The sequence below is a fragment of the Camponotus vicinus genome, unplaced genomic scaffold, assembly GCF_025532165.1.
Source record: "Camponotus vicinus isolate PSW18456_S1 unplaced genomic scaffold, iyCamVici1.0 SCAF_1, whole genome shotgun sequence".
NCBI lineage: Eukaryota > Metazoa > Arthropoda > Insecta > Hymenoptera > Formicidae > Camponotus > Camponotus vicinus.
In genome coordinates, this window is record NW_028141945.1 from 346,242 (window position 1) to 368,438 (window position 22,197).

Sequence of the window (22,197 nt, forward strand, 5' to 3'; positions counted from 1 at the left end):
TACTCCCACTCTCTACTGGATGGAGCTAAGTCTCGAGCCAAAGGGCTTAACCAATAAAAATCTTAAGAAACGCCTCTCCTCCCAAAAATCAGTCTCCTTGTCCTTAAGAAGGGAGTATTAAAATTATTACAAAAGATTCCCACCATCCAGTAAGGAGGAGGAGTAATAACTTTAAAATGCAAGCGCAAGGCGCGACGCGCGCTATTAACACTACAGTTGACAGTTCAGTACGCTAATTCTTCCAACGAGCAGCAGTGCAATTGACAGTTCAGTTCACAGTTCGAGTCAAGATTCAGTCATTTAATTTTAAAATTATATAGCCTCGGGGATCCTTTTTTCTTGCATTATGCAATTGAGTTATTAATCTGTTTTATATCACAGTGAAAATGATTTTGTCAACATTTAATTGTGCATCGTGTGAATTTTCTGATGAACATCTCCATTACCCAACTCTTCATGTTATAAGCCTCCGACTTCAGCCATTGCAATTTTATCAACGCACTCATTTTTGTGATGCCAACGAGTTGTGAGTAAAATTGAGTTTTTCTCTAAAATCTACGTCTGACAAATAATTTTAAACGGTTTAATAACCATTAAATTTTTACTAATCACTATCAGTCAATCAATCCTTATTTCTCCTTCCCATTCGATTGGCGATTGCGAAACGATCTTTAGGTAATTAAAGAGTTTGAATTACAGATCTTTAGAGTAATAAGAGTTTAATCAATAATACTCTCGATCAGTTAAAATTCTATAGTAACCATCAATAGTAATTTATCGATAACAGTTTAATTCCCCTCTTCGTAGAACTCTTATCTATTCGTTGCGGATTTCAGAATTGGAATTCACGAATATTCCTCCTATCTATTCCTTGCGGATTTCAGAATTGGAATTCACGAATATTCCTCCTATCTATTCGTTGCGGATTTCAGAATTGGAATTCACGAATATTCCTCCTATCTATTCGTTGCGGATTTCAGAATTGGAATTCACGAATATTCCTCCTATCTATTCGTTGCGGATTTCAGAATTGGAATTCACGAATACTTCCCCACTCTCCAAAGATTCTTTACAGCAATCTATCCCATTAGTTTCCTTTAATTTTCTTCTCGATATAAATATATATATATATATATATATATATATATATATATATATAATTACTTCTTCAAATTGTGATCGGATATATTTCAAATGAAAGGATTGAACGATAAATAAACCTTGAAGATCGTTTCTTGATAGAGACCTAATATACCTGATCGATCATCTGTCTTCATTAATATAATTACCGTATCTAAATCGCGTATCTTCAATTTTATTAGTATCGCCTCGCAATTCGCGGTCATACATAAAGCGTTGGCGGAATCGCCGGGAATCTCCGTAAGACGATTCGCGAACAATTCCTTATTTCTCTTTATTAGCTCTTTCTGATTTATTTACCGAGAATTTATATTGTTTTCTATCTTTATATCTCGTTTCAGCCCTTCTTTATATACAGGGTGAGCCATTTTAATTAACGCACGCAATTATTTCGGAAACAAAGCATTTTAGAGAAAAATGTTTCAGACAAAAGTTTTATGGTTTCGAGGGGGCCATAAGATGGTATCATTGGTTTGACACTGAAGAGTCATTTGAAGGTCACGTGAAGGTCACTTCAATTTTTTAAAATGGAACACCCTATATATTTTTGCACACTCTTGTAGCTTATCTCAAGAGCTTTCCAAAACACTATAATTAAGTACCTTTTCGTTAAGTACTTTTTGAGTTATGAGGCTTGAAATAATTTCTTAATTTTACATAAACCGTAAAATATCTTGTAAAATATTCATTTTTCGATTATCTTACCTTAATACTTTTACGTACAAAATAATGAGAGGAATCAATTGGTGTAAAGAAAACACATAGTTGTTTTTAAGAAAAAATATGGAATTGTTAATTGCAAATTACATATTTTTTCTTCACCTGATATTACACGGAATGTTTTTGGTTACCACTTTAAGTCTCCTTTACTCTTATTTCATGGATTTGCCTTGAAAATGAATTGCATATAATGTCCGTTTAATTCAGTACACGTTATGATCTTTATGTAATACTCGCATCATCTCCTTATTTTAATCAGATAATCAAAGTTACCCTGAAAAATAATTGCGCATTCTATTCTGATAAATAATAGAATTAGTTTTTTGATCAATTGGGAAGACACGACAATACTCGATCAAGAACCTTCTTGCAAAAAAAGACTTGGTCTGAGATGTTGCAACAAAAAAACGGTCTGAACATTCAGAGCGACACTGCATTACTTAATGATTCTTATCTTCCTATCATTAGTAAATGTCTCTCTTTTTCAAAGCCTCCCGCTCCCCCACTATCCTCTTCCTAAATTCACGTCTTCTTTTCCCCTCCTTTTTCGTTCCTTTTCCTCCCCTCTTCTTTCCTTTGCTTCCTACTTTTCCCACATCTAGTCATGTCTTAGCCTTCCTCGCTATCACACTCTTTCACTTTTTACTTCTGGCTTTTTCCCTCCGATCTTTGTTTTTATGCTTGTACGTATTTATACTGCGATTTGTACTTGCTTTTCCATCTTTTAATTTTTTCTTTAAATTATTATTTCTAACGATTGCTTTTTAAATTTTAAATTGTAAGACGATCTATGTTTTTTTTTGTTAACGTATACTAGGCATAAAGTGTTGTCTTGATTGTACTTGCTCTTTTGCGCTTTCTTTTACAGGCTTCCATCTCGTTATCTATTAATTTAAATCATTTTCTTCGACGCAGCTTGGGAGATTGGATTTTAGAGGGACCTTCATATCATCAGAACTATAATTTTTATCAGTACGACTCTTATTACTTCGGATAACTTTTATTTTTTATATTTTTTTTGGACGGTTTCAACGAGGGATTAATACGAGGCATATTCTCTCTCCTATTTCTTGTATAGCGTTTATGAATTTCGATAGCAAGGTGAGCTGCGCTTTCTTTTTAGCATTTTATAGCCGTACATTTTTAACGCCTCACTAATTTTTTATACATGCGTTTCCATTTTTTTGACTTCTTTTGTTTTCGATTATTGTTCTTGCGTTTTTTAAAATTTTCAATCATTATATATGTCTATCTGACCTTTCCGTTATACACTATTGCGCTCGCTTTTGTAATTGTCGCGTCATATTATTTTTAAACCGTTTAGACATTGAAGATGATCCGTAGGATTGAAACGTACGTCTGTCTATATTTAATTTGTATTTAAATTCATTTCTTTGACAGATAATTATTTTTCTCATTAAATTAACTTATTAATATACAAGTTTTCTGTCTCTGATTTGTTTTTCTAAATTGTTATTATGTACTGACACCCTATGCCACGGTCCTAAGCGTTTTTCTTTTATTATTTTTGATTTATTATCATACGGACCGTTATCTCCTACTTGTTTTTTGTTTTATTTTTTGAGTTGAATATACAAATAATATGGCGTACTCATTAACAATTAAATGGAATGCAATTATGCTTTTATATTTATTATTCAATTAATTAAATCGATATTGTTATTGAATCGTGATTGATAGTATGCTGCAATATTTATATTCAGCAATAAATATTCACGAATTATTCATTTGTTCGTTTACATTGCATTGTTCGTTTATATGAACAATACTTCAAGAAAAAAATTTAACAAAATTTTAACAAGTTTTGTATTTCATTGGCAGATATTACAACATTATTTATTATATTTTAAAAATCTCAAAATATATTTTTAGAAAATAGAATTAGAAAATGTTTTAGAAATACAATATATCGATTGAAAATCATTACATAATTTAGTCATTAGTTAGTCATTTTGAGTTAAAGAAACATAAATGATAAACACATGCGTCATACTTTCTGTGTAAATGACGTTATATGTCATTTATGTTCTTTAACTCAAAATTATGAAATTTGTATATATATATATATATATATATATATATATATATATATACAGGGTGTCAGCAAAATTTTAACCCATACGAAGTAAGGAAATAGATTGGCTCAAATTAAGAAGGAAGGATTTGTACTGTTTTGTAATATTCGTAATAATTAACGAAAAATTAAATAAAGAATATCGGCCAATCTGCGTGAGTAGAAGCGCGCGGCGACGAGAGTCGTCCCACTGTAATCTTATACTAGGCGCGCGGCGAAGCGATGGGCGGATCGCTCTCCGAGACATGATGGTGGCGTGCGATATATCGCAATACCGCGCCGAAAAATGACCCGTCCTTTTAGTGGCGAGAAAATGATGCGCTATCATTTCCACACCACCTTGCGGTAGATAGCATGGTGCGCTTTTTTTATAGTGGTTTCCCCCATAGACCTATTCCACTCTCAATTTAAATATTTGTAGATATATAGAAGGAATAAGGCAATAAGAGCCAGCGCAGGTTTTTTTGCACGTATATTATGTAACGATTGATAGGTTTACAAATCATGCACCATTTCTTCGAATTACATTAAATATTTAAATGACGCGAACGTTTCGACCCTTTTTTTGGGTCATCTTCAGCGCAACGAATTAAAGGAATAGAATACAATGGAATAAGATAATATGAACTTTCCGGTGTTAATTAAATCCATCGAGGTCGAATAAAAATAAAAATAAAGAATTATCGCACATCTTGTCACATTTGTCGTGTCATAGGTCGATCCCCTCCATGATTGGAAGACCAAAGAGGTATGAGTTGGTCCATGTTAGAGTCCAAAAATTAAAACTAAAAGTCAATGATTAAAAGGTGATCAACCCGAACACTCCAATCTGTGATATTAAATGGAATAAGTAGGTAATGAAAACTCACAGTAGGTCGATGTGCAATGTAGATAAATAGATGTCAAATCGTAAAATCAAATAGATTAAATGGATGTAATTAACACGATGAAAGCAGTTGAACATTGTAATCCTCGACTGAACTGATAACCGACTCACAATGTACTAACAAAACGTAAACAGTCGAGGACAACTTTAAATGTTTGGAAGCTTGCTTAAAGCTGATATATAATTATGATGTAAGCATTCGGTGTCAGTCTGTAAATTTAAACTGTTACTTTGTCTTTTTATAAAACGCATTTCCGATATGAGGCTCTTATGGAAAATTGGTTCATTATCTAGAACTCTAATCTCATCCCATTTAAATTCATGGCCTAAACCCAACCTGTGATCCGTAATAACAGAGTGACTTGAAGTATTTCTGGTTATATGTTTCCTGTGTTCTTCGATTCTAGTATGCAGTTGTCTGCCTGTTTGGCCTACGTAGGACGCATTGCAATCTTTACAATCAATCTTATAGACTATTTCTCGATACCGTCTTCGGTAGAGGATCTTTATGACCTTTTATGAACTTATTTAGTTTATTAAGACTAAAATAAGAAATTTTGACATTATCAATGCCTCTCACCATATGACTGAATTTTTCTGAGACTGGTGGTAAAAAGGGCACTGTAAAATACCTGACAGGTTTGTCGTTATTATTATCTATGGTCTTTTCTGTCTTATTTGATTGATCAATTAAGTACTTCAAGCGCTCGCGTATCGTCTGGAATATCAAATTTACAGGATAGTTGTTGTCTAAGAGAATCTGAACGATATAATTAAAATTTTTTTGATGGAAATAAGGATGAGAAAGAGAAAAGGCTCTGTCCGTCAGACCAACTATTGTACCCTTCTTTTGGCAAAGGGGATGTTGAGACAAAAAATTGAGGTATTTACCCGAAAAGGTTGGCTTGATACCAATCGAATATTAAATAACTGCTGTCTAAAATCAGAGTGATATCTAGGAAATTGAGTTTGTCATTTTCCCCCACTTCCAGAGTGAACTGAATTCTTGGGTGAAAGGAATTGAAAATGTTTAACGTATCATTCACAGATGCAGAAGGGACACACAAAGCCACATCATCAACATATCTGACATAAAATGACGGAGTGAATTTTAAATATGCCACAGCTTTGTTTTCAAGATCCTGTAATACAATGTCAGCAATAATCGGAGATAAAGGATAGCCCATGGGGGTACCATAAGTCTGTTGATAAATACTGTCATTAAAGGTGAAATATGTTGAGTTCAATATAAACTTGACTGCTGTGATAAATTCAGGTTGAGAAATGGAACAGTTATCCTTAATGAAATTTCATCTCCTCTCAACACTGTCAATAGCTAAATCGATGGGGATGTTAGTGAATAAAGAGATTACATCAAGAGAAATTAACTTATGTCCACTTTCTACTACAATCCCAGATAATCGTTCGACTAATTGAAAACTATTAGCCACATGGCCACGCGCTAAAGTGAAACTCTTGACCATAATTTTATGTAAATAGACTGCCAGGTTGTAAAGCGGACTGTTCAAAGAAAAAACTATTAGCCTGAAAGGGCATTCAGTTTTATGTATTTTTGGAAGGCCATAAGCCCTGGGTAAAATGCCATCACTGGTGTATAATGTTCTGTATACGGAATTAGAAATATAATTATATTTCTTCCACCTACTCAACAGATCTCGTAATTGGCTAGAGAGCTTTTTTATAGGGTCTTTTTTGAGAATGTTGTAAGTCTCTTTATTGCTCAACATGCTCTCTATCTTTGTTACGTAACTATCCTTGTCCAATGCTACTGTAACGTTCCCTTTGTCGGCTCTTGTTAACAATAAATTGGGGTTGTTATGTAGAAACTTCTTTGTCTCAATATATAATTGATTAACACTTTCGTGATAGGTAGAATAAAGTGGTCGATATGACGGCAATCCCTCAATGATCTGCGACGACCGATTTCTAATGTTCATTTGCTCACTAGTGGGTAAGAATCTAATACTGTTCTCGATAGTTTTAATGAATTCAGTCGTGATTTTCACTGGGTTTGTGATCGGTAAGCTAAAATTATCTCCCAGTTGGAGAAGAGATTGGATATCTTCAGGAATAGACGTGGAAGACAAATTCACAAACCAACCGTTAACGATCTTAGAGAGGGACTGGTGTTCTTTAAAACTAGTGGATTCTATTTTAATCTCAAAGGAGTTCTGTTCATTTTTCTCATGTAGAGAATTAAGATAGAACTTCGGGATAGGTCTTCTCTCGGTTGTTGTTGTTTGGTCGTGAGATGGAATATGACAGAAATAATGGATATGCTCAATGTCGGAAATGTTAGTATCAGTTTTTGACAACAAATGTTTGAATTTTTTGTTGAATTTAGCTCTTTCTTTATAACTGAAAGTACGTAACGGACCTAACTGTTTACTAAAAAATACTTCCCAGACCGACACCGGAATGTCACGATAAATTGCACAACATGTTTTAAATAACTGAACTTGACTGAATCTTAACAATCTGTATGAATCTCTAAGCTCAGCATTGAGTAACCTTCTAACAAAAACCTTTTTTAGTCGTTTGAAATATTTGATGGATCGATGATCGAACAGAATGATATCTTTTGTTAGAAAATCACCAATATGACGGGGTGTAATATCATGCTCAATACAATCACGTAAGAAAGTTATCTTTAATCCGCAGGTAATCACGGTCTTCCTAAGTTTAATCCATTCCTTCAATAATTTAACAGAATCTCTACCAAGATAAAATTCAACTTCTTGAAAAAATGAATTGAAACGCATTTTGCAGCCAGCGTTAAATTAACTAAGAAAATAAATATATGGCTCTAAAAATTTTTAATAGATATATAGAAGGATTAAATATTTCTGAAAATTGTTCAAAATGCCGTTACTGTACGCTGAATGTATCATAAATGTAAAAAATTGATGATGACAGTACCTTTACAAAAATTGATCCGTGGTTGAAAATCCCTCGATAAAATGTGTTACACACGTTGGTAATGATACGGACGTAATCCATTACACGTAAAGTGATGTACCGCGTATCGCGAAAAACCAAATTCATGTGCCACACGACGCACGCTAGTTCCAGGATTTTCATAAAATGCTTCAAGAATCCTTTCTTCATCTTGTACATGAAGACGCACTGCTGGACCGGTTATCCCGATATTATGCACGATACCCAGTTCCACATAATTATTGCACAACTCGTAAAACTGTACGTTCACTTGGCTTTCGTGCACGCCCGGAAAATCATTCCACGTAAATTACGGCCGCGCGATAAGTATTTTCTCCCGCTAGCCCCTATGCCACAATCATATCCGTATATTCCTGCAGAGTACACTTCATTTTCACTGTTAATTTACTACGCGAACACAAGATTTTTACTAAAACCGTCTGAGCTCTCGCAGGCTGTTGCTAGAGTGCATACGCCAGCAGCACGCAACTACAGCTGAGCGGACATGCGAGTGTAAGCGTACGTGTGAGCTCGGCGCCTGCGCATTATGATTACACTCACATGTCCACTCAGCTGTAGTTGCATGCTGCTGGCGTATGCACTCTGGCAACAGCCTGCGAGAGCTGAGACAGTTTTAATAAAAATTATGTGTTCGCGTAGTAAATTAATAGTGAAAATGAAGTGTACTCTGCAGGAATATACGGATATGATTGTGGCATACGGGCTAGCGGGAGAAAATACTTATCGCACGGCCGTAATTTACGTGGAATGATTTTCCGGGCGTGCATGAAAGCCAAGTGAACGTACAGTTTTACGAGTTGTGCAATAATTATGTGAAACTGGATATCGTGCATAATATCGGGATAACCGGTCCAGCAGTGCGTCTTCATGTATAAGATGAAGAAAGGATTCTTGAAGCATTTTATGAAAATCTTGGAACTAGCGTGCGTCGTGTGGCACATGAATTTGGTTTTTCGCGATACGCGGTACATCACGCTTTACGTGTAATGGATTACGTCCGTAACATTACCAACGTGTGTAACACATTTTATCGAGGGATTTTCAACCACGGATCAATTCTTGTAAAGGTACTGTCATCATCAATTTTTTACATTTACGATACATTCAGCGTACAGTAACGGCATTTTGAACAATTTTCACAAATATTTAAATTGAGAGTGGAATAGGTCTATGGGGGAAACCACTATAAAAAAAGCGCACCATGCTATCTACCGCAAGGTGGTGTGGAAATGATAGCGCATCATTTTCTCGCCACTAAAAGGACGGGTCATTTTTCGGCGCGGTATTGCGATATATCGCACGCCACCATCATGTCTCGGAGAGCGATCCGCCCATCGCTTCGCCGCGCGCCTAGTATAAGATTACAGTGGGACGACTCTCGTCGCCGCGCGCTTCTACTCACACAGATTGGCCGATATTCTTTATTTAATTTTTCGTTAATTATTACGAATATTACAAAACAGTACAAGTCCTTCCTTCTTAATTTGAGCCAATCTACCTCCTTACTTCGTATGGGTCAAAATTTCCCTGACACCCTGTATGTGTGTGTGTGTGTGTGTGTGTGTGTGTGTGTGTGTGTGTGTGTGTGTGTGTGTGTGTGTGTGTGTGTGTGTGTGTGTGTGTGTGTGTGTGTGTGTGTGTGTGTGTGTGTGTGTGTGTGTGTGTGTGTGTGTGTGTGTGTGTACAGGGTGTCCTAGACCATCCGTACACCCCTTTTCTTTCAAAAACTAAGCATTTTAGAGAAAAACGTTTTCGACAAAAATTGTATGGTTTTGAGGGGATCATAAGATGGAGTCATTGGTTTGATCTTGGATGGCATCGTTAAGGTGAGGTCAAGGACACCTTTAATTTCTTAAATGGAACCACCTATTTTTTATTGCATATTCTTATAGCTTATGTCGAGAGCTTTCCAAAACACTATAATAAAGTATTTTTTCATCAAGTACTTTTCGAGTTATAAGGCTTGAAATAATTTCTTAATTTTACATAAACCATAAAATATCTAGTAAAATATTCATTTTTCGATTATCTTACTTTAATACTTTAATGTACAAAATAATGAGAGGAATCGATTGGTGTAAAGAAAACACATAATTGTTTCGAAAAAAAAATGTAATTGTTAAATGCAAATTACATTTTTTTTTTCGAAACAATTTTGTGTTTTCTTTACACCAATTGATTCCTCTCATTATTTTGTACATAAAAGTATTAAGGTAAGATAATCGAAAAATGAATATTTTATTAGATATTTTATGATTTATGTAAAATTAAGAAATTATTTCAAGCCTTATAACTCGAAAAGTACTTGATGAAAAAATACTTTATTATAGTGTTTTGGAAAGCTCTCGACATAAGCTATAAGAATATGCAATAAAAAATAGGTGGTTCCATTTAAGAAATTAAAGGTGTCCTTGACTTCACCTTAACGATGCCATCCAAGGTCAAACCAATGACACCATCTTATGTTCCCCTCAAAACCATACAATTTTTGTCGAAAACGTTTTTCTCTAAAATGCTTAGTTTTTGAAAGAAAAGGGGTGTACGGGTGGTCTAGGACACCCTGTATATATATATATATATATATATATACAGGGTGTCCTATTTTAAATAACGACCTCAAATATCTCCCGAATAATACGTTTTACAGAAAAATGTTTCAGACAAAAGTTGTATGGTTTGGAGGGGGCCATAAGATGGTATCATTGGTTTGACACTGAAGAGTCATTTGAAGGTCACGTGAAGGTCACTTCAATTTTTTTAAATGGAATACCCTATATATTTTTGCACATTCTTGTAGCTCATCTCGAGAGCTTTCCAAAACACTATAACTAAGTTAGTTTTCATTAAGTACTTTCCGAGTTATGAGGCTTGAAGTCATTTCTTAATTTTACATAGACCGTAAAATATCTTGTAAAATATTCATTTTTCGATTATCTTATCTTAATAGTTTTATGTACAAAATAATGAGAGGAATCAATTGGTGTAAAGAAAACACATAATTGTTTCGAAAAAAGAAATGTAATTGTTAATTGCAAATTACATATTTTCTTTCGAAACAATTATGTGTTTTCTTTACACCAATTGATTCTTCTCATTATTTTGCACATAAAAGTATTAAGGTAATTTAATCGAAAAATGAATATTTTACAAGATATTTTACGGTTTATGTAAAATTAAGAAATGATTTCAAGCCTCATAACTCGGAAAGTACTTAATGAAAACTAACTAAATTATAGTGTTTTGGAAAGCTCTCGAGATGAGCTAGAAGAATGTGTAAAAATATATAGGGTGTTCTATTTAAAAAAATTGAAGTGACCTTCACGTGACCTTCAAATGACTCTTCAAGGTCAAACCAATGGTACCATCTTATGGCCCCCTCGAAACCATACAACTTTTGTCTGAAACATTTTTCTGTAAAACGTATTATTCGGGAGATATTTGAGGTCGTTATTTAAAATGGGACACCCTGTATATACAATTTTCATAATTTTGAGTTAAAGAACATAAATGACATATAAACATATATATATATATATATATATATATATATATATATATATATATATATATATATACAGGGTGACCCATTTTAACTTAGGCAGCCAAATAACTCGAAAAATAAGCAAGATAGAGAAAAATGTTTTAGACAAAAGTTGTATGGTTTCGAGGGGGCCATAAGATGGTATCATTGGTTTGACCTTGAAGAGTCATTTGAAGGTCACGTGAAGGTCACTTCAATTTTTTTAAATGGAACATCCTATATATTTTTGTACATTCTTGTAGCTCATCTCGAGAGCTTTCCAAAACACTATAATTAAGTACATTTTCGTTAAGTACTTTTTGAGTTATGAGGCTTGAAATAATTTCTTAATTTTACATAAACCGTAAAATATCTTGTAAAATATTCATTTTTCGATTACCTTACCTTAATAGTTTTATGTACAAAATAATGAGAGGAATCAATTGGTGTAAAGAAAACACATAGTTGTTTCGAAGAAAAAATATGTAATTTGCAATTAACAATTCCATATTTTTTCTTAAAAACAACTATGTGTTTTCTTTACACCAATTGATTCCTCTCATTATTTTGTACATAAAAGTATTAAGGTAAGATGATCGAAAAATGAATATTTTACAAGATATTTTACGGTTTATGTAAAATTAAGAAATTATTTCAAGCCTCATAACTCAAAAAGTACTTAACGAAAATGTACTTAATTATAGTGTTTTGGAAAGCTCTCGAGATGAGCTACAAGAATGTACAAAAATATATAGGGTATTCCATTTAAAAAAATTGAAGTGACCTTCACGTGACCTTCAAATGACTCTTCAAGGTCAAACCAATGATACCATCTTATGGCCCCCTCGAAACCATACAACTTTTGTCTAAAACATTTTTCTCTATCTTGCTTATTTTTCGAGTTATTTGGCTGCCTAAGTTAAAATGGGTCACCCTGTATATATATGTACATATATAAATATGTAATATTTTACTAGAAAAAGTTCTCTCTCAATGATTTCTACATTTTCAATATAATAAATAAAACATCGGTGATGTAATTAAATATATTTAGTTGATTATTATTTTTTTAAAGAAAATATTTAAGTCAAATATTTACAATTATTTAAATAATCAATCATACACATTTATTCAAGTTATCAAGTTTTTTTCCATAGAATTGCAATGTACATCCAGCGCGTGTGCATTAATCATAAATGGAAAATTAATTACTGATTGTAAAATATTTTTTTGATAAAAATAAAGCAAGAAAAATACTTGTAAACTATTATCATAACCAATTTACCAATTTACCAATAAACAATCATGATTCGCAACATAAAAAGATGATGATGTTGATAACAATGAAATTTCATATCGTTACATGATGGAAATAGATATAATTACATATTCTCTCAGATGAAACTAACTGTACGCATATTGTAAAGTTTCTTAAGCATGCGCGCTTAAGACAAAACTTAGAAGGGCTCAGCTAAAAAATTAGTAAATCTAATATTCATTTCAAGATTTACAAATCTGACATTGCCTAGAGCATTTTTAGCTTCTTAAGATATAAAATTAATAATTAATTTTACGTTTTAAAAGTTTTAAAGTCAGGGTTTTGAGTAATGTTAAATTTATCTCGAATATATTCGATTTATTACCTACTGACGTTGCTGAGATCATAGTTTAGTTCTTCTTTAAAAAATTATCTCTCACATATGCTATATTCAAATGACAATCAAATTATCGTTTGCATATACATAGCATATGCATATGATTTCCATTTCACATCTCGTTGTTAAGCGCAGTCTACATCTATCGTAACATTTCATCGTAAGCGATCGTAATCGTAAAGAAAAAAGTTGTTGTAAGCATTGTCTGTCTACATAAAATCGTAAGAATGTAACAGATAACCGTTTTATATCATGAATAGGAATAAATTAATTATTTTACGTGCTGCAGTATTAATAATACAATTATGTTTATTAATACAAATTCGACAAAAACGAAAACGAAGATAGCGCACACTATTTTTACAAGATAATGTATCTTTATCTATTTCCTTTGCGCTTCTCGAGAAAGTTATGAATTCTCGATTGACTGTGGTTATTGACAGACAAGCGACAAGCGTCGCAATCAGCGTCGCAATCATCGTTGCAATCGTAAGAGTTCAAGTTGAGTCAACTCTTACGATAAGCTTACGACAACTGTTACGACGAGCGTTACGATCACCGTAAGAAGCTTACGATAGATATTACGATAGATGTAGATGGGCCTTTATAAAAACTCAGTTTACAATACAGCATTTTTTTAAATATGTAGAAATCCTTGAGACGCTCATAAAATGAACTCAAAATAAGGGTGCCTTCCGTTTCACGCATTGAGCGCATAGTTCGCAATCAGTATGATGCGCGCATTAATATCGTTCCGTTTCTATTAATGCGCAAATATAGTCTTGGAAACGGAATGACTTTTGATGCGTTTAATGTGAAACAGTATGCTGCTATCGAAGTAAATGACACACACATGTATCATGTGTATATACACGAGGTTGTTAACTCTCTGCGCATGTTCGCATTAACTTCTTCGGGTCCAACCTGTAGTAGCTGATGCGTTGTTGATGCGCTGGAAGTGGGGGGATTCTAGGAAATTCTATGCGCTATCAATGCGCGCATTAAATGTAACGGAATAATTTTCTCTGCAGCTTATGCGTTTTATGCGTGAAACGAAACAAAAACTTACATGATAACAATGATATCGCCAATATAATGTTCATATAACGTTTGTATAAGCACATATATAATATCATTTCGTGATTGAACCTTGAATCAAGAAGAAATAGACACGTCATATAATCTTTTGCTTTAAAAAAATTCTTTTAAAAGATTTTTTTTCCTTCTTTTTTTTCTAGAAAAGTATCCTATTCTCTTTCGCTCTCTTTTTCTCGGTTATCTTTTTGTATTTAATTACATTATATTTACATAAAGCTTAATAAATTGTGGAACGATATCTGCTATCAGTGTCAAATATCTTGGCCACGCATCATTGTTTCAATATTAATTGCTGCGAAAGTAAGTATTGAAATCTTATCATTTTTCATATTACTATTTCATAGTTAAAACTTTTGATTTTATTCTTTATTTTTCTGAAAACACAAAGTAATTTACGCATAGTTAAAATGTATTTAACAAAAAAGCTCATTCAAAAAAAGCGGATATTTTATGGTAAAATGTTTTTTTCCTTTTTCACTGTATTGATTCTGTAAAGTAAAGCGTATTATATAAAATTATGGCAAGTAATTTTTTATTTTAGAACAGAATTAACTTCATTTAAAATCTCGCGACACATAATTCTCCAAAAGAGAAAAATTTCGCTATATACATATATTACGATATTAAATAGTGATGATAGAGCGCTCACATTGTTATGTAAAACGTACATTTGTTCAAAGATTAGATATTTAATAATGGTTCAATATTATTAAGAAAAATAATTATACATATAATTTAAGCAATAAATTCTTTTAATAATATCATGGAAAGAAAAATATGGAAAGGAGAAGAGAAACGGTAGAGAAATGAAATATAAACAATTTATTGAGATTTTTGTATATTCTTTTAAATTAAGAAACGTAGATTCCACATTTGACCGTATTAAAATATTTAACCGATGAAATATTCTCACTGATTGATTTTATATTCGAGTTTGAGCGATGATATGTATATTTATGTACGCATCATCCAATGTTATGTTATCAGGAATGAAATATTTTTAATAAATACTATCGGTTAGTAAATAATGAACATCGTGTCAATGATCTTTGTCAATGTACGTGTGTCTGAGATTCTAATAAATCTATTTTAAGAAGTAATAATTTATGCATTTATACATATTTGGTAACTCAAAAATTGTTCAATATATTTACAGGTTACGAGAATGGATTTGATCTCTTTGATACTATGTGCCCTATTTATTGTTTTAATAATCCCCGCAATTATATGGACATCGTATTATCAATATGTTCTTCGACAAAAACTCAAAAACATTCCTCTATATGGCAGATTTTCTTTTAGCGCGACATTGGAATTATTAAAATTGACAAACTATGGTGAAGAATTTTAAAATAAGATTGTTTTTATGTTTTTACAGATATCAATTATATATTATTAATAAAAAAAAGATTGAAACAAAATATTCATCATTTATTTTAAATTAATGTAATATGTAAATAATCAGTATAATAAAAATTGAATATTAAATTTTATTATGTGTTCACTTACAGAACGAACACAATGGTACATAGAACGTATGCTACAATTTAAAGAAGGAATTTTTGTATTTTGGTTAGGCATGGAGCCAATCATTAATCTCTATAAACCTGAATTATTAGAGGTAAGAATGAAAAGCATTTTTTTAGTATGAAGTATTAATTATCATATAATTTGTAATGACAAGAGTATAAATACATAATAATTTGTTATCATAAAAAAGTGAAACTTTTTGCGAGAGTGAAATAGAGTAAGTTTTTATAAGTATATAATTAAACATTATATCTTATTATTATTAAATAATACAATTATTATTGAAAAGTTTCACAATATAATAATTATACGGTGAAAATAACATAATTATCAGTTTATCAGTAACATAATTGCTACTGTTGCATACATATGAAAAATGATTATATTTTATTATTATAATGAATTATTTAATATTACCGCAAAATGTTTTTTTTCGATATAATAAAAAAATTTTTTCTCAATAAATTTTTATTTGTAGAAACATAAGTCTACAATTAAAAAATAAAATGATCTATTTCTAATAAATTTTACCGCTATTCTATCGCTTTGATGATTGTAAAATAGGAAGTAATTTATTATTTTAGTAAAACAATCTATATGTATATGTGTGTCGTATTGCACTTATGCATGTTGTGTTTATGTACGTGCATACCAAGATTTAATAAAATTATTTTCGATAAAAGACATTGATATTCCGAATAAATTATTTCTTTCGCTATCTCTATAGTAACCGATCAAAATTTGCTACAGACGTATATATGTATAATAAAATATTATCATATTGTACGCTGACTCAGCATACTTTTCTTTCTAGATAAGAGATACAAAGGTTCATTAAGTTAGTTTTTAGATAAACAGAGTTAACACTATGTGTCAAGACTATCTGTATTAAATAGAAAATTTATTATTAGACTAAGAGACAATGCACACGTTTATTTTATTTGTCTTTTATTTTACTGGCATCATCAAAAAAACTGATTCGCCTTTCGAGGAAGATAGTTCACAGTCAAAGTTAAGTTTTCAAGTTGATGTTAGCAATCTACGAACTTTAGCAATCTAGTCTTAATTATCGGTTTTATCTTTAAAATATTATATAGAATATTTCTTAATCTAATGATACATCGACAAAAACGTAATGAAATAACATAAAAAAATGAATTAAAAATGTGAAATAAAATTTATACATACTATTTTCGAAAAAATAAAAAATTTGAAGAAAAGACATTTTATGTAATATAATAAATGATAAATTATTAAATGGTTCTATTATTTTTAAATTCATTTTGTAGATTATTATGTCTAGCACAGTAAATATCGAAAAAGGACATCCATATAAAATGATGGAATCTTGGTTAGGCAAAGGACTTCTAACTTCTACAGGTAAATCCATAATCTCTTTCAATCTATTTTTTATAGAATATTTTTAATATCTAGTTAAACATGAAAAGTAATTTGAGTTTATATTATATTATGCATTTTTGATGTATGATTATTCTCGAAAATATTTTAAATAACCTAAAAATATGAAAAGGACTGAAGAGACGAAAAAGTAAAATTTTACTCTAATACAACTATGCAAATTTGTATATATGTATATCTTGATAAAAAGAAAGGAAACACATTTTTTCACATTCTTATCTCCAATTATGTAATTTATGTGACTGATTTTATGTTAATATTAATTACTCAAATTGGCAAGCTTCATTAACATTACTGACTGTGAGTTGTTTGTGCAATTTTTCTTATCCGAGATTATAAATATTCAGTGGCGATATGCAAAAAAGATACATAACGAAATAAGAAAACCCATAATAATATATTTTTTTCATTTTTACTTATTTACAAATATGTATGCGTATATCTGGCATATGATATTTTTAATAAATAAATGTACTGTTCGATACTACTTTTCTCAGGAAAACAATGGTTCCATGATAGAAAGTTGATCGGGCCAACGTTCCATTTTAGTATATTGGATCAGTTTGCCGTGGTTATGTCCGAAAAAGCAGAAATCTTGATAAAATGTCTCGAGAAGGAGATAGCAAAGAATCCAGGGAAGGCTATCAATATTTTTCCGTTCGCTAATAATGCTGCTCTCGATGTTATATGTGGTAATAAATATATATGTATCATATTATTATAATGTATAATAGTTCTTTTGAACACAAAAGAATATCATTAATTTAATACTTTATGCTGCAGTAGGAAGCTATTACGAGCTAAGATATGAATAAATAGACTTGTCAAGTACACTAAATTTTAATTTTCTTGAATCGACAAGTTCATTCATTGTAATAAGTTGGTTGCTTATTTATCCATTTGTTCACTTATTATATTACCAAAGCAACATTTGTTTATTAGAAAAAATATGTTTACTAGAAAAAAGGATTATAGTTTGCTTTAACATTTAATTATTACTATATTATTTTCGATAGTCTAATTTTATAAGTCAATTTTATTTCTTCTCTGGAATAAGCAATGTAGAATACTTTGAGAGATTTCTGATGATGCTAAATCATTATATTGCAGAAACGGCAATGGGTGTAGATATACATGCTCAAGAAGAGGAAACCAAGTATACTGCAACAATACATAGGTTTGAAAAGTCATGAGTCATAAATTAATTTATTAGTAATAAAATAGTCATTAAATTAATTTATTAGTAATAAAATAGGTACATTAATGATTTCTTAAGAAAATTTCTAAAAATTAACAGCATAATTTGTAATTAATTAATGTACATAATAACATAAATATGCTGTTATGTTGGTTTAACGTTTTATTATTTTCATCATACTTTTAGAGGATCGGAATTAATAATGGAGCGATCTTATCGACCATGGCTTTGGCCAGATTGGTTCTACAATTTAATATCTGCAGGAAAGAAATATAGATCAATGATTAACATAATCCATAAGTTTACCAGAGAGGTATCCGCAAAAGAATCACTAATGATGTATTAAGATATCGGCAGAATTTTATTAAATTAATTGTTGAATCTATTTTTTGTTTGAATGAATCCAACAAATTTACAAACTGAGAAATATCAAATTTCAGGTAATACGTAAAAAAAAGATCACACGACAATCGCAAAACGGTTCTGCCAAAGTGGAAAGTGAAGATGATGAACTTGATATAGGTGATTATAAAATTATAATTATACATATGTTTTAATGGTTTTGTGTTAATAAATTTTTGAATTATTCTTATGAAATTTGTTTCGTTAGGTAAGCGGAAAAGGAAAGCTTTTTTAGATCTATTACTAGATCAGAATGAGATGGCCGAAACTCCGTTAACCGATGATGAATTGCGGGCACAAGTCGACACATTCATGTTTGAGGTGAGAGAAAAAATTTTTGAAATTTAAAGCAAAGCTCCTTCTTATTAGGTTTTATAATATAATTATAAATGAGTGCATAATAGTATGAGTATATATAATTATAAATGAGTAGTAAAGATATATAATGATATAGGGTCACGACACAACTGCAGTTGCGATAACCTGGACGCTCTTTCTTTTGGGCAATAATCTAGTGCATCAAGAAAAAGTTCATGAAGAACTCGAGGAAGTTTTCAAAGATTCAGAAACACCAGCCACCGTAAAGGAACTGTCGCAATTAAAATACCTTGATAGGATCATAAAGGAAACGCTCAGATTATTCCCAAGTGTACCCGTAATCACAAGGAAATTATCGGAAGATGTAAAAATTGGTATATAAGTCTTTCTATTAACATTATCTATTAACATTAAGATAAAGAAAATATATTAATTTGTAAATTTGTGTGCTAAAATTTGCTATTAAAGGTACTTTCACTTACATAATGAAGATACTATGTTTTTATTGAGATAGGTATCATTTTTTATTTATTAAAAGCTATATAAATGCAGCAAAAGATCAATGAGTAAACAATTTTTAAATTAAAGACTTTAATTTACAGAATTCAAAAAATAATAAAGTAATAGTATAATATTTTATTTATCATATTATGTCTCGCGTTTTGACATCTTTAAAAAAATAACTTTATTACTTACAATAGACTTTATACAATAACTAATTATACAATAGAATTCTTTCATTAGAATTATTATCATATACAGATTATCTATTGTAGATTTAACATTATGATGTGGATTTTAGACAGAAATATAATTTTTATACGGATTACGGAAAATATAATTTTTTAGACTACAACAACATTTCTATATATATATATATATATATATATATATATATATATATATATATATATATATATATATATACAGGGTGAGTTTTAATGGTTGTGTCAATCTTTTTATCATACGGGAGATTACCGATCGCAATTTTAATAAATTGATTGATACATAAATGTCAGTTAATTGAATCGACCGTGTCGAAGACCAAAATATAATGTGTACAATTAAAGCAAGTTAAAAGCTGAAATTATGTAGTGTGGATTTATTATTAAAGCTACGCATTTATTATTATTATTATTATTATTATTATTATTAAATGTATATGTTATTATATTTATTATTATTATTATTATTTTACTGTGATCAAATTAGGGATTTATTATTATACATATTCGATATATTAAAGCGGAAGAAATACATATTTAAAAAGTCAATTCAAATTTAACACTTTAACGTTTTATGTAAAACTTTATTTCAAATTCCGCATTTATTTTTATGATAAATTTTTATTGTTTTATATTCTAAAAGTATGCAGCAAAAAATTTTCTTCCTTCTTAAAATAAAATTACGCAATTGTTTTATAAGAATGTATTTCTTGTGGAACAATTGCGTGATTTTATTTCAAGAAGACAGAAATACTACATACCTTTAGCGTATAACAATAATAAAAATATTTATCATAAAAATAAATGCGGAATTTGAAATCAAGTTTTACATAAAACGTTAAAGTGTTAAATTTGAACTGAATTTTTAAATATGTATTCTTACTGCTTTAATATATTAAATATGTATATGTAGCTTTAATAATAATAATAATAATAATAATAATAATAATAATAATAATAATAATAATAATAATAATAATAATAATAAATATAATAATATATATATTTAATAATAATAATAATAATAATAATAATAATAATAATAATAATAATAATAATAATAATAATAAATGCGTAGCTTTAACAATAATAATAAATCCATACTACATAATTTCAGCTTTTAACTTGCTTTAATTGTACACATTATATTTCGGCCTTCGATACGGTCGATCCAATTAACTGACATCTATGTATCGATCAATTTATTAAAATTGCGATCGGTAATCTCCCGCATGATAAAAAGATTGACATAATCATTAAAACTCACCCTGTATATATATATATATATATATATATATATATATATATAAGTTATTAATATAAAATTTGTAGTATATATGTGTGGAAAGGGAACAGAATACATTCTATAACAATACACTTTTTTAGGTGATTATACGCTCCCAAAAGGTATTACAGTTACATTGGCAATCTTATTAGTACATTTAAACCCAGAAATTTGGCCAGATCCAAAAAAGTTTGATCCTGATCGCTTTCTTCCGGAAAATTCAAAGCATAGAAATCCATACGGCTACATTCCATTTAGTGCTGGACCACGAAACTGTATTGGCCGGAGATTTGCTTTACTCGAAGAGAAAATGTTGTTAACAGCTATTTTGAGAAAGTGGAGAGTAAAAAGTATAAAAAAACCAGATACAGTTGAATACGGGGCTGCTCTTATTTTCCGACCATGCGAAGACATATTCATTCATTTCACGCCAAAGAAATAATTAATTTACCAGCAAATGCCTATTTCTCTTTATGCCATTGCGCAATCTTTATTATCTTTCTCGGAATTTGAATGTCTTCTCGTTATTCTTGTTGCAGATACAGCATATTATATGAATTACTATCGTATAGATATAATTTAAAGAAATATAAATGATTTGAGAAATTTATCTCCTACGCAAATGATGTTGTTTTACCAATAAGGTATTAATAATGTATATGTAAAAATAGGAGCACATAAACATGCATATTTAAATCGATATAATATAATTGATTGATGAAATTAAATTTAATTAATATGTAAAAATTCTCTCAGGATTGATTTTTAAGACACATTTTCATTTTTTCGTTAGACATCTGTCTTGTAGTTTATATATTATCTTCGGAGTGCATCTCTGAAGATAATATATAAACACAAATTCTTATTTGTAAAAGACTAAATTTACATAACATGCACGTACGCGCGATAAGAAATTTATGACATGTTGAACATAAATAAACAATTATTTCATATCTTAATCAGAATTAATAATAAGTACCTCTTATTTTAATTGTTGCTGTATAACACCATCAAATATAAAAAAAACTTGGTCATATTGGTTTTTACCTGCGTATTGAAATTGCAAGCTGAGGATGCTTGTTGGAGCCTTGATATTGGATCTTGCGAGAAAATTAAAAGAAAATAGGATAAGAGTTATCAAAAAAAGCGGAGCCTGTATATAACCAACACATTTTTCTAAATTATCAATAAAACTCGAGATATTTCGAGAACCTGTAACTGATTTTT

General features: G+C 30.4%; 1 protein-coding gene across 2 annotated transcripts; it reads left to right on the forward strand.

Moving 5' to 3' along the window:
• Positions 1-14,123: 14,123 nt before the first annotated feature.
• On the forward strand, positions 14,124-21,695 carry LOC145968713 (cytochrome P450 4C1-like). Of its 2 annotated transcripts, XM_083094415.1 has the most exons (11): positions 14,124-14,393; positions 15,250-15,430; positions 15,605-15,714; positions 16,913-17,003; positions 17,540-17,734; positions 18,153-18,219; positions 18,427-18,553; positions 18,681-18,762; positions 18,851-18,963; positions 19,097-19,334; positions 21,072-21,692. In XM_083094415.1, the coding sequence occupies exons 2-11, from the start codon at positions 15,259-15,261 to the stop codon at positions 21,410-21,412; spliced, it is 1,536 nt and encodes a 511-aa protein (XP_082950541.1). In that variant the 5' UTR covers positions 14,124-14,393; positions 15,250-15,258; the 3' UTR covers positions 21,413-21,692. The 2 variants fall into 2 exon arrangements, with proteins under 2 accessions (XP_082950541.1, XP_082950550.1); XM_083094424.1 differs by lacking the exon at positions 14,124-14,393 and having other exon boundaries at positions 15,254-15,430; positions 21,072-21,695.
• Positions 21,696-22,197: the final 502 nt, after the last annotated feature.

What these genes read in the sequence shown, in the direction of transcription:
- LOC145968713 (XM_083094415.1), top strand. Translation starts at nt 15,259, where the DNA reads ATGGATTTGATCTCTTTGATACTATGTGCCCTATTTATTGTTTTAATA. An exon ending in TCCATAAGTTTACCAGAGAG is followed by an intron (nt 18,554 to 18,680) that starts GTATCCGCAAAA and finishes ATCAAATTTCAG; the next exon opens with GTAATACGTAAAAAAAAGAT. An exon ending in ATCGGAAGATGTAAAAATTG is followed by an intron (nt 19,335 to 21,071) that starts GTATATAAGTCT and finishes ACACTTTTTTAG; the next exon opens with GTGATTATACGCTCCCAAAA.